The sequence below is a fragment of the Anser anser genome (assembly GCF_964211835.1).
Source record: "Anser anser genome assembly, chromosome: 1".
NCBI lineage: Eukaryota > Metazoa > Chordata > Aves > Anseriformes > Anatidae > Anser > Anser anser.
The window spans coordinates 131,215,240-131,228,947 of record NC_139720.1 but is presented as its reverse complement, the minus strand read 5'-3'; the positions used below and the strand labels follow the sequence as shown (position 1 = coordinate 131,228,947).

The 13,708-nt window shown below is 41.7% G+C and overlaps 1 protein-coding gene across 5 annotated transcripts; it reads left to right on the top strand.

The window, feature by feature from the left end:
* The first annotated feature begins 2,439 nt into the window (after positions 1-2,439).
* RAB9A (RAB9A, member RAS oncogene family) lies at positions 2,440-12,799 on the top strand. Of its 5 annotated transcripts, XM_083825762.1 has the most exons (5): positions 2,440-2,594; positions 3,489-3,603; positions 6,939-6,971; positions 8,613-8,667; positions 9,975-12,799. In XM_083825762.1, the coding sequence occupies exon 5, from the start codon at positions 10,001-10,003 to the stop codon at positions 10,604-10,606; it is 606 nt and encodes a 201-aa protein (XP_083681888.1). In that variant the 5' UTR covers positions 2,440-2,594; positions 3,489-3,603; positions 6,939-6,971; positions 8,613-8,667; positions 9,975-10,000; the 3' UTR covers positions 10,607-12,799. The 5 variants fall into 5 exon arrangements, with proteins under 5 accessions (XP_083681888.1, XP_083681887.1, XP_083681889.1 ...); XM_083825761.1 differs by lacking the exon at positions 8,613-8,667; XM_083825763.1 differs by lacking the exon at positions 3,489-3,603 and having other exon boundaries at positions 2,462-2,594.
* The last annotated feature ends 909 nt before the right edge of the window (positions 12,800-13,708 follow it).

Below are 13,708 nucleotides of genomic sequence, written 5' to 3'. Positions count from 1 at the left end.
CTGAAGGCCTTTTGTTTCTTCCTCATGACCATTTTCCTGTAGCACCTTGCTCTGCTGCCATTTGTAGTTTACAACTCTTTCTTCCTTTCCAAGCAAAAAAGGAAATGGTGATGTTTATTGTTTATTTAAAATGTATTCATTTCAGTCTGCCATGGTATGTACAAAAGAACAGCTTTTTTTTTTTTTTCTTTTCTTTTTTTTTTCTTTCCTCTTGGCAAAAATAGAAGTTACTTGGTCACAGGCTGTGGCTAAAGAGCAAATATGTTGAATTACAATCCTTCAGGGCGTCTTCAGGGTGTAATGGCCCAGGTCATGGAGTGCCTGGAAGATAAAGACTGAAACAAGAGCGCTTTGATAATTTCTTGGATTGCTGGGGGACTGGCTTGCCGCACTCTGATATGAGCAGAGCAATAAAGGCAGATGACTTCACATCCCCTTATTTTGTACTGTTGTGATTCAGCCAGGAGATGACAAAGTCATGTTTTATTGAGGCCCTGCCATCACTTGCCAGGATGGGACAAAGTCTCCTTGCCAGCTACGGATGGTAAAAAGCATTATTCATGAGCTGCGTTACACGAGAGCTTTGCTGACACAGAACTTTCTCTTGCATGAAAAACCCCACTGTCCTCCACCAGCCATGGCACTGTTCCGCTGCACGTCGATGGTACACGGCACAGGAACACCCATCCATCCGCTCCCAGTACTGCCAGCGCAGGAGGGGTGACACGACTTGGATGGAGACCCCAGGAAGCGGGTGCCCCTCCTGCAGCACCCAGCTGAGGCGGCAGGGCTGGGGGCCGGTGGCAACAAGCAGCCTGCAGGCAGGAGGCTGTGCTGAGGTGGTGCCACGGCCACCACCGGCCTGTGGCGAGAGCAAGGTCTGAGGCACCATTTCAGCCCCAAGGCACTGGCTGGGTCTGAAAGCAGAGCGGTTTTGGTGTGCACGGGCCAAACCATGTCTCAGCCAGGCATTTCCTTTGGCCTGCTGCTGAGGCCGACCTTGCATGCACTGCCCTGCCAGCAGCAGTGCTCATCTGGGCTTTCTGGCCGTGCTGCAGCAAGTACGTCTGGTAATAATACAAGAATAAGAGTAACAGGGAGAACTGAGGGAAAAGGGGCATCCATTCCTGACCCTTGAGCGCCTGTATGTGTGTTTTAAGTTTAATTGTTACAGTAGCTCCATTTACAGCATTGCAAAAAGGCAGGCATGATTACACCGTGCTCCTTTTCTACATTCTTGTGTGTTCCTATGCAAAAGAAATAAAGGTACATCTCATCTCCTAAATTTAAGAATTTTGTTCCCAACTCGAATTTTAAAACTTCCTTAAATGTATCTAAATGTCAGAGAACCAGTGTTGTCTCAAGGAAAAAAAAAAAAAGGTAACTGCATCCCCAAAAGGTAAAAATTAATTATTTCCTCAGCTTCCAAAAGCTGACTTTTTTTTTTTCTTTTTGAATCACAAAATTATGATCAGAACTTGTGTCATAGGATCATCACCATTTAAAGATGCTGTTTTGTACCCACCCAGCGCTTTCTGTTCTGCTTCAGTGTTGGATGAAAGCAGGTCCCAGGAAACAAGTACTTAAAAATTTTCAAAGTCCAGCTTTGTTAAGTAAGAATGGGTTCAGTGTCATCAGATTTGCCTCTAGCATGGGTGGCCTCGTAAGGATCCTGCTGCTGTCAGTAGGAGACATTTCCTTTTGATAAATCTGAGATCTTGTTTTCCATTCCTTAGGCCGTGTTGTACATCAGACGCAAACCCAGATGACTGTGCAAGTGGCAAATCCTGTCTGATTGCATCTCCCTTGTGACCCACAGCATGTGATGGCTGTTTGAGCAAGCTGGTGTTTCAAACGCTCTTCCTTGAAGCCTATAATCACCTATCCCTCTTGATGATGTGGGAGCCTCTTCAAACGCACTTAAATACATTTCTGCTCTTTTCATTTTTAATTAGTTTGCCCTGTCCTCGTAACGTGTTGTAAGAACACAGAAAATACCCGATCTCCGGTTTCATTAGATTTCTTTCCTGTGTGTTTTAGCGCCCAGAGGACTTCATTCTGAGTTGCTACAGAGCAAAGTGTCTGACTGCTGCTTGCAAAGAGTGTTGTTTGGGTATTGTTCAGCTCCCTCACTGACAGACGTGTGGTTTTAAACACCCCGACCTGTAGAGCAAAGCTGCCTTGCCATCATGAGTCTGCTTATGTGGGACCCTTAAGCATAGAGTAGTGAGGCTGCCGCTACAATTTACAAATAACTGAGCTGCGGCTATTAAGAAGAGCGTTTTAAGGGTTAATTCAGAACAGCTGAGGAAAACAAATCGCAGCGGAACAATGACTGAGCCCCCAAACTCTCCTGCCTCCCCCCCGCCCTCCCACGGCAGCCATTTTGTCCCCCCCCCCCAATCCCCCCACGAGGACCCCACGGCACCGCCGCGGCTGGGGGCGGGGCCTCGGCGGGGCGGGGCGGGGCCGCGGCCGTGCTCACGTGACCGCGCCGCCCCCTGAGCGCCGCCATGTTGTTTCTCCCTTCACGGCGGAGGAGGCGGGCGGCGGAGCCGGGGCTCGGAGCGGCGGCGGCCCCCAGCCGCGGGCAGGTAGCGCCGGGACGGGCCCGGGGGGTCCCCTTGGAGGGGCTCCACTTCCCCGGGAGGAGCCCCGCGGCTGTGGGGTTGGGAGCCCCGGGGCGAGGGGATCCCCTCGGGGAGGGCGCCGTGTTCGCAGGCCCGCGGTGGGGAGGGGGCGCCGAGTAACGTGGGATTAATTTTTTAGCAGCTCTGCCTTTTCCGCCCGGTGGCCTTGCTCCGCTTTGCGGCAGCCCGGTGACTCGCCCGGCCGCCGCAGGTGGCGGTGCGAGCTGAGGCGCTGTGGTGGCTGGGGCCCCGGGCGGGCCGGTGCGGGCTGTGCCGGCTGTCACGGCTGGGCGGGCGGCCGGCGGTGCCTGTGTCAGCGTTCCGCCTTCAGTGCAGCCTCTGCACCCCTACCGAATAAACAGCAGCGGTGGCGTGGGACGGCCGGCTGATAAAACCAGCACCAGCGATGATTTTACCGCTATTACGTATATGACATACATACCTGGAGAGCACTGAATTTTATTAGCTTAGGTGGGGCAGGCAAGCAGGGCATTCCGTGGCTAAATGTTGTCCTGAAGTCAAAGCATCTCTCTGCAGATAGCTGGCATGCAGTCTGCCCCCCTTTTGTTTGTTCTACCCGCAATGGCTTACTGCTTTGCTAAATAAGCATGTGGTTTTTGTTTGTCTTCAAAGTATTGTACAGCTCTGAAATTGCCAGTGTTTTCTTTGGTTTCTTGTTTTTCTTTTTTTAGTGCATGGAGTTTTTGGGGGGGGGAGACGGGACTTTTGTGTATGTGTGTTTTAGCAGTTTATAAGGTGATAAGCTATAACTGCAGGCCAGGGGAAAGAGTTACTCCTCAGGCATATCCAAAACCTTTTTCTGACACTTCTACTCTCACTTATGGGCTTTGGTCACAGGCTCATATAAGGAAGATCACATATTCTCAATGTAAGGCTGACCAGCGTGGGCTGCTGCTGCTAAGAATCCCTGGAGGAAAAGGGAAACTAATGTAGGGGAGAAAGATGAGCACAGGTGAGCAGAAATTGTTGCTTGGTAAATTACCGACAGAGTGAAAGCAGTAATGGAGTAGGGTTGCAAACTGAATGTCAATTAACGTGATCTCTTGAATTCTTAAAGATGTCGGACCAAGTAGCACCTAAGGTTGTTTTGTAGTTGGCTGACAGACAGTGAATGTTTAAGCTGGGAGATGCTCAGCTGTGAGCTGCTGAGAAATGTCAACTCAGATTAAATCAGAATAAACAAGCTTGCTCATTCTGCTTGAAAGTGGGGAATGAGACGGAAAGCTAAGGCTGGGTCTATACAAGATGAAACTCCCAGGGTTATAAATGTAGGCAGTTCTCCTGACAAGTTCTTCTTATTGAGTTTGCGGTTAGATCTAAGTTATAATAAATAAAGCGATTCTGGCAGTGGACACTGGGATGACTTCATGACACAACGGTCATGCAGACTAAAGGATTCCTGTTCTTGGCAGCTGCTGCTGCTTTCATTGTCCTGAGTCATGCCAGGCGACTGCTGGAAGTAGAGTGCTGCGCAGGAGTTAGAAGTAACCTTACAAATAAACCCTAAAATGTAACTTTTTGGTCGTACAAATGAATAGCAGCAGCTTAACGTCAATCCATTTTGCATTGTTTTCATACTACAAATTATTAGGGATAAACTTTAGTTTTATTCTGCTGTTAGGTAACCAGGCTGCTTACGAGTAGAGATGATTTTCAGGTAACTTGTCATCAAATTAATCTATCCAACAGAAAACACAAACTATGATAATGGTGCAGTGTTGCAATTGTAGATGCAGGAAGGAAGACCTGCAAGGTGATTAGGATCTCAGTAGGTCAAGCCATGCGACTGAAGGGCTGCCAGGCTTCCCGAGAGCAGGGCCGCTGGTGAGTGCCTGCCCGTGAAGGGCTGGTCCTGATCCATGGCTCCTCTTTGGGCCCTCCCGGCAGAGGAAGGTTGATTTGGAGGCTGCCTCGTGGCCGAGCCTGCAATGCATTCACAGCACAGAACTTTACAGCAGAGTGTTCCGAGGTCGAACAGACTTGTGGCCTCTTACACTCTGAAAGCAGTTCTTGTGCTGCTTAACTGCCCAAAGTGTGAAGCAGTACCTTTTAAATACCTGGGTGAGGATTAGTTAAGTGGGGGGAAAAAAGGAGGCAAGTTTGCTTCTGTCCTCTCTTTTCAGGTTTCTGGTAACTTGCAGACCTACTGTAGGTGGTAAGTGTAGCTATACTGCAGCAACTGAGGGCTGTGAGCTGCAAAGACTCCACGAACACCAAGTGTAAGGTAGTTTTTAACACTTAGTTGTGGATTTTTGCCCCTGCCCTTGCAGCTCTGCTAGTCCTTGTGATTTTTTTTTCCCAGAGATTTTCCGGAGAAGTAATTTAGGTCATTATCTGATGAGCCACTGCAGCTTAAAAACGTAGAAAACAGTTTTTTTTTTTCTATGTTAATATGAGAAATATTGTCAAATACTTAGCTAGCTTTAAGAAAAAATGACCAAGGGAGTAAACTTGCATTGTTACCACAAGGCAAGTATTTTTATGTGACTGGATACTTGAAATGTTGGTTTGCATTTTTAAACTAGTGATGGCTAATATCTGTGGTTCGGTTAAAAAATGGCTTAGCAAAGAAAACTATGAATAGGCTTCAAAGCTGACATGGGTATGCTGTAGATGTGTAAGTTTGAGAACTGATAGGAGGTTTTGAAATGTCGGTGTTTCTGTTATGTCAGTTACGGAAGTGCTGAAGTACTGACTGTGCTTGTCAGTGCCTTTGAGAAGGTGTTGTGTTTTTTTTTTTTCCTTAGGTGTTAACCTTTAACAAAGTTAACTTTGTTAACATTTTCCTCACAGAAGGTTTGGCTGAAAGTGTATTAAGCTGTAAATAAGTGTGATTAGGTAGAACAAACTTGAGTCTGCCTTATGCTGTGTTTTTTATTCCTTCTTTCTCCAAGTCAAATGGGTACTTTCTAAGAACTTTAGTTTTAAGCAAGTATTGGAAAACTGCAGGCTTGTAGTTTAAAAAAAATTATTTAAAGAATGACCTCAAGGACAGCGCAGTGCGTATCTTCAAGGAGAACTTTAGGTTCAGTTTTGATTGTGTGTAGCAGACAGTTCATGAGTGACCGCTGGCTGAAAATCATGATGGAAATAATCACGTTGCCAAGTCAGAGTGGAGGTACAAGAGGAGAAACACTAGACTGAAAGTTCTAGTGTCACTTGCATCTGGTTCTTCAAGAACGCTGGGAGAAGTCAGTGGGCCAGTGGTGATGGATCCGGTTTCTGCTGGTTTCTATTTAAAAACGAAAAAAAAGAAAAGAGGAGGTGCAGAAAAGTTAACTTGCAGTGTTTTTGTTTGCTTTTAATGGTGTGTTGCTGTGCATGTTCCCACTATGGTATAAGTCCAATTGATGTTGTTCATTTAATATTTTAAGTGAGGTTGTAGCCTGCTGAAATCAGATCCGATGCAGCTACTGTGTTGTCTATAGAGTAGTACTGGTAGCCAAAATTTGACGTCAGCACCTGACTTCTTTTGGCCTTTGGCAGTATGTGGTATAAGCACACCCCCCTTTATTATAAAAATAATTTAATAGATTAAAAGACAAATTCCTAGGCTGGTTGCATGTTGCTGTTCTTTTTTTTTTGAGTGTTGCCTCAACATCCAATTGCTGGAAGAGGTAGCTGCACTCAAAATAAAAAGGCAGTTATGAAGCTGTCATCATGGAGTTAAGAAAACCAAGATAGAGAAACACCATTGCCTTGTCCAATAAGCCCTGAAGGGCTGGACATCAAAGATTTTTGTAATGCAAACTGATTTTATTTTTTGAAGTTGCATGTTTTCAGTCTTGCCAGCAAATGTTTGGACTGGTAATGAAAATGTTTCAGACTTGTAATTCCGTTCACTGTTTAAAAGGAGGATTCTGGGAGGGGACTAATTAAATTACATTTTGTGTTATGGTACATGATTGTGTTAGAAATGGCATTTAGTAGAAACTCTTCCCTGCTTTTAACAGGAATACTGAAGTCAGTGATCCAAGAGCTTATGACCTTATAAGCTGGAAGAAGAGATTCAGAAGTGGTTACCAAAATGCATCGCAGTGGGGCTGCTTTTTATTTATTTGTTTTGGATTTCTAGTTTGGGACTGAAAATTGGAATGAGGGAAAAAACTCTCTGCAGACTTCTCTGTGCACTAGGTTGAGACTGTTTTTACATTAGATGAATTGTGCAGCACAGCGAGAAATAACTGGAACAAATCTGTCTGTAATTCTGCGGTGTCTTGCAGTTCGTGATGTTGGTTAAAACTATCAGATGCACATTGGAAATTAAGTTTTTTCTCTTGTTTTCAGGTGCTGAATGATGATTTAAACTGAACAATTAAGGTAATAAACCCTCAGGAATATCATATCAGATATTGACTTTCTTCCCCAAAAAAGATTGTCAAAAATGTATTACACAGATAAGTTTAAAATATGTAATAGGAGAAATAACATCAATTCTCCAAGCCTCTGAAAGATTCTGTTGTAGGTTTTTTTGTTTGTTTTTTTTTTTAGTGTTAAGACTTTGTTACTTGGGAGGGGAACAATTCCAAAAACAAACTTATTTTAGAAATCTTAAATTCTTTTGGAAGATGTTTAAGTGGAAAAAACACAGCAGCCTGCTGTACTGGAAACTGCCATCCAGGTTCTGCAGATACTCTAAACTGCATATTTAATCAGTTGGGCCACAGATGAGTCCCTTACAGTAAACAAAACCTGTAAATGTATAAAGTTTCTGCTGCTTCCAAACAAAAATGCTTCTTACTGCCTTTAAACATACTTCTTTGGAGCCTCAAACACAGCTTGTAAGCTCACACTGAAATGACTGAAAAAATATCCATTAATTATTACTTTTCAGACTAAAAACTTGACAAAAATGTTAACTGCTGGTATGGTGGCTTTTCTTTTTGGAAGCTGAATGTTCTGAGAAGTGACAGCTTTTGAAGGCAGCATCCTGTTGAGATACTTGCTTATCAGTCCTGGTTTCTGTAGCCTTGGTATAGAAGTACCAGGGTTTTGCTGTAGCTGAAGAGACGCTTTTATGGATTGTGGCTGATGTCAAATTGAGTGCCCAGCTGAAGTATCTTTATGGTCATCAGTCTCCTAGGCCTCACTGCAGTAGTTCAGGTAGTTCAAGTTGTGCAAATTAACTTACCAGGTTATGGATGCACAAAAGCATCAGAATACTGATAAACAGAAAGAAAGGAAACTGTTAAAACTGAAGAACTTCATGATACTAACTGCAGTCTAACCACAGTTCTTTAAACCATGGAGGTAAAGAAACAAGTGCTTAATACCAGACAGAACTATGTAAGTGGATTGGTTGTTCATGTTTTGTCTTTTACGGTATGTTTAATTTTTATAGGACAGAAAAAAAATTGTAAGGTGTTCCTGTTTTTCCACTTCACTGAAGGGGAAACATTCAGTACCCTTTGTTCTCATGAATGCATTATTTATTAAGAAATTGTTACTAAATAATAGAGTAGCTCAAATAACTTGTTAACTAATAGTAGGAATTAGGGAGACTAATGAAGACCTGGACCATTTTAAAGATTTCACCATGAACCTGGAAATCACATGCTAGTAGTCCAGTGACTCCAAGAAGGCTGTTCACGTGTATTAAATGGGATGTGGTCGTATCCTGAGCCATAGCAATTACCCCATAGCTCTGTGAAAGGTAACTGCACGATCCACTTGTGGTTATTAACCAATTTTAAAACTGTTGTGATACAAACCTGTATGAGGGATTTATAAATACTCATTTTAATTTTGCAGTATGAATTAAATCACTTCCTCTGAACAGATTTATAATGAGAGCAGACATTCCTCATTGTATTTTGAAGGTTCCTTGCATTGAGGCTTCAGCTGCTCTCGAACTGTAAAGCATTTCTTTTGTTTTACTGTAGATTGTGTCCAACAAATACACATTCAAAGACGGAAAGTTAGAGATGAAAAAATTCCTGAAATTTCTTGTGTCTATTGTAGGCCTTGATTCCAAGGCAGCGCACAGTCGTATGACTCCTATGCCAGCTTGTATCAGGTATTAATTCCATAACCATGCTCTGCGGGTGATGTATATGCCAGCAACACTAATTACAACTAGCAAGACCACATTCCTTCCTTCAGAGGAGGAGACAGACCGGGCTGCCTATGACCTGTTTCCATTTTAAATAGACACGGTTTTCCCAAAAGCCTGTTTTGGCTGAATTACTTTAAGTTCTTTTAGTATCTGGGTGGTGCAGGAGCAGTGGTTCTCCTCGAGTAGAAACTTACGTTTGGGCTCGTTAAAATGAACCTTGACCCCCAGTGATTAAAATACTTTTTAATAGTATTAGATGGCACTAGTGCAATAAGAGCAAACCTTGGGCCAAAACATTGATGAGGGAACTGCTTCAAATAAATAAATAAAACCCTTTAACACTAAAGTCTCACAGTTTAAAAAAAAAAAAAAGCAACAACAAAGCAAACAAAAAAGCTGAATTGGTACCACAGATTTGACCATCCCTGTGCAGGCAGCCAGACTCTTTCCTAGCATCTTCAGGGTTTCAACAGTTTTACCATGGCAAACCCACACATACTGAGTGATCTGGCATTGTAGACTCATCCCGAGTATTTGGCATCTTGAGTACCATTTGAAGTAGCAGCAGTGAATGTGCTTTTGTAGCAGTTGTAATATAAGTACTTGTTTTACCACAGTTGTTTTGCAAGGAGTAAACTGTAAAATACTGAATATTTGTCTACTAATACTGTGACAAAAGCAAGTGGTGTGACTTTAAAATGCAATTACAGCACTAGTATTTGTTCTGTAGATCACAGTATTCCCTGCAAATTGATTTTAGTAATTCCAGTAAATAAGCAGTAATTCTAATAAAAATTGGTGTCCTGCTTTAGGGATAAAGCTTCCTCTTCACTTTTGCATAATAAAGCATAACTTTGCTAATGAACTGTGGGACTGAAGTGAGTATTAAAGGCACGTGTGCTATGAAGTCATCTCGTTCCATTCTTTCATGGCTCTTCCAGTGAACATAAATGAATCCTTGCACTGATCTGCTGTAATACCCCTTCTGCACAAATGTTGGAGGCTTTCGGGGGAGAAGCGTTTTAAGTGACAGACTGGTAAATCATACAGTGCCATGCAGACTGCAGTCTGTGCAAGAGACGACTCTTAAACACGTACTCTTGAGTGGATGTTCTTACTATGAGTACCTACACTTTGTCTGCTTAGCATAGTTATCCTATTTTTTACATGAAGCTTATTTTGGAGGACTTTTAACACTTTCTAAATATTTGTGTATAAAAATTTGTGCTCACAACTTCCTTTTTTAACCATTTTCTTAATCTTTACAGGCCTAGGAAGACCTCTTCCTGTAACAATGGCAGCAAAATCATCACTCCTTAAAGTAATACTGCTAGGAGATGGCGGAGTTGGGAAGAGTTCCCTTATGAACAGATATGTCACCAACAAGTTTGATGCACAGCTGTTTCATACAATAGGTGTGGAGTTCTTAAATAAGGATTTGGAAGTGGATGGACACTTTGTTACAATGCAGATATGGGATACGGCAGGTCAGGAACGTTTTAGGAGCTTGCGGACTCCTTTCTATAGAGGTTCTGACTGTTGCCTGCTTACCTTCAGCGTGGATGACTCTCAAAGCTTCCAAAACCTAAGCAACTGGAAGAAAGAATTCATTTATTATGCAGATGTCAAGGAGCCTGAAAGTTTTCCATTTGTGATACTGGGTAACAAAGTTGATATCAATGAAAGGCAAGTGTCTACCGAAGAAGCCCAAGACTGGTGCCGGAATAATGGTAATCATCCCTATTTTGAAACCAGTGCAAAAGATGCCACTAATGTTGCAGCAGCCTTTGAAGAAGCTGTTAGAAGAGTTCTAGCCTCTGAAGACAGATCAGATCAATTTATTCAAACAGATACCGTAAACCTTCATCGGAAACCGAAACCCAGTTCATCTTGTTGTTGACTTTTTTTTTGCCAAGTTACTTTTGACTAGCTGGCTCTGTAAGAGGGTGGGAAAGGTGTAGTAGATAAAGTAACACGTGGGTTCCACTCTAATACTGAAGTTGTAATATTCTGCTGCTTTCTTGAGGGAGCAAAGGGGAGCAAAAGAAATCCCCAGTCATGAGTGACCCATTATTGAGATAGTGATACTTCCTATTTAGGAAGGTGTCAAGTACAAATGTTAATATAAGAATGTAATTTGCCAACTTTAATCAAATGATAAATACTCTGATTATAATTAAAACTTGAAGTTCTAGAAGCACTACTTTAGAGAAACTGTTCTGGAATTGACACACAAACTTTTATATGTATATATATTTTTATGAAATCGGCATTCCATTTTTGTTTCACTAGAAGTCAGTTTCTTAACAATGCTAGATATTAAACATTAGTCTCACTACATTCCTTTTGATGTCAGTGGTACTTCATCTCTAATGTGTTTACTGTAAGTTAACATAAATTACCTTCAGGTCTTCTGTAATTGCCTAATGTGTCACTATAGGTCTGGAAGTAGAAGATAATTTTCTTAATTCATATCCGTTTTCCTTTCACTTACAATTCTAAAGCCATACTAATTTTTCCAGCTGTTTAATGCAAAATACTGATTTTTTTTAAGTTAATATATGTCTTTGCCTTAAGTCCCATTCTGGCATGTTTCTGATCAGTCAGGTGGAAAAAAAATCTGGATAACTGAAGTATAACCATTTTTAGTTATGGAAAAAAAAATGTTATTCAGTCAGCTTTAATAGCACTTGAAGGGATCCATGTTAAGGCAGATTTCCAAGAAGACTTTTAGTATGCAGCCTTAAAGTTCTGAACTCCTTGTTCTGTTGACCTGAGCTATGAATGTGTTTATTTGTGATCTCTGTACTGTGAAACTATGGATTGGCAATACATAGAGAACTCAGGAAGCTCTTAACTTACAGCAGATAGTGACAGCTTTCAGCTCTAGTACAAGTAGATACCTGTAGCTAATACTTGAGCTGAATTCGATCTGTATTTAATTTGCCATTGTAGGGTATAGATTTAAACATTTAACTGTCTTTAATGTTACTGTACTCATTAATTGACAATGAATAGAAGCCAGTTTCATATTTAATGGTTAGTCTTTCTGCAGTAATGCAGGTGAAACCACGTGTTTGAGGCTCTCTATTGCTGTTAAATGGTAGAATACTTGTATGAGAAGTTGTTGAAAGCTGGCTCTCAGAATACTCAATATCCTTATAACAGCAAACTCGATAGTGCACTATTGCTTCAATGTGTAGTCTGACTGCTAACAGGCATGCTTGTATACACATTGTAGAGCTCAAAAGGAATTCAAATGCCTACAGGACAGGCCATGTTATTCATTAAAATACACAGACTCTGCTTTCTGTACTGCAACTCTTTTGTTGTAATAGAAAAGCTTTTCTGGATAGTACAGTAATGGCAGGAGTCTTCTCTTAACCTATCTGTTCACTCTGTACCAGATGTTATTTGGAAGTAAACCTTGCAGAATTAACTTCATGTTGCTCTTACACACTTAGAATTTGGACTATTTTGTATACTTGCTTGAACCTGTTCAGGACCGTTTTGCTCCATGAATCTGCTGCTCCTGCTTAAAAGTGACATCTTTTTATACTAATTGTACGTTTAACATACTTCATTCTGACAGTCCTGTATATACAGCAACAGAATTTTGTTAAGCTTCAGTTACTGAACAGCTAAATATAGGCTGAGCTGCTACTTCTGTAGTGTTTAGATTTCTAGTCAGCGAATGAAAGATCGGTGAAGAAAGAAAGAATCTTAGCTAGATTCTTCCTACCCTTAAGCGGAGAGAGCAAAAAGCTTTAAAAACTAAGACTGCATGCATTAGGGGCCACTAAACTGGTGACATGAAATTTGTTGTGAAGTACTTAAAGCTTCCTTGAACCTTCCTTTTAGTGGAGGTGAGGTTGAAACAAAATAGTAGATTGTTACCATTGGAGTACTACAGATATTTACATAAGATCCCTAAAAGTAAACAAAGGATGAGAACTGTTGTAGTAGTCTTTCTGGTGCCTCATAGCCCACCCGTGTTTTCTCCTCTGTACTCTTTCCATGTGACATCATGGTTACCCAGCCTCTGTCCGAGAAGCAGGTTTAATAAAGCTAAATCTAACTTAATTCAATAAAAGTGCATTGCTTGTGCCATGTGAACTGCTGTCCCACAACTGTACACTAATCACAAAAGTAGTAAAGGTAAAGGAGGTTTACATGCTATAGTAAATAAGACTGTGCAACCTATGCTGAGGTCAGGCTTTGTTGTGAGAGGGAGACTGACACATAGTTGAAAGAAATAATAGTCCTGTGATGAGCAGATGCAGATAAGGTGCCAAAATAATACCTTCATAATACTCTGCAACAAATGCATTTCTGTACTTTGTGAAGGCTTAATATTTATTATTCAATATGAAGATAAGGTAGGCACTTGTGGTGTATGTTTGAATTCACTGATTCATGTCAGGTACTAATGTACCTTAAGTATTAGGGGGTCCTGTTAGCAGTATTTTGAGTTCTGTAGTGTGAGATATATGGAAAAAATCCAGGCCTCACAAATGAGGAAGAATCATAGAATATTCCGAGTTGGAAGGGATCCATAAGGATCATCAAGTCCACCTCCAAGAAAAAAGTTCAACAAACAGCCTTAGTAGAATATGATCAAAAAAAAAAAGGGTGGGAGCCAGAGTGAGAACACTTATGGCAAAGGGGTGGGATTGATGAAAGCTATGTATAAGGGAACAGACAGCAAAATAGGAAGAGGATGGGGCACAAGAGACTGCTTCTCTGCTTAAATTGAGCAGTGCACAATAGCAAGGACACAGCTTAGAGCTCATGTTCCAGCAGAGTACATAGATGCTTAGCGCAAGACTGCTGTCAGGACTAGGCTGCTTGGGTTAGCTTTTCTGTTCCTTAAACTGATTTTGCTTTACATCGAATCTGTTAACAATGGCAGGTTCCATAAACAGTAACAGAAAATTGCAGAAAGCTAAGTCTAGGAGCTCTATTTCCTGCCTCGTTTTATGGAGGCTAATTCATGTTCTTA

Bases quoted from the DNA above. Each gene is read 5' to 3' on its own strand.
- RAB9A (XM_083825761.1), top strand. From the start codon at position 10,001: ATGGCAGCAAAATCATCACTCCTTAAAGTAATACTGCTAGGAGATGGC.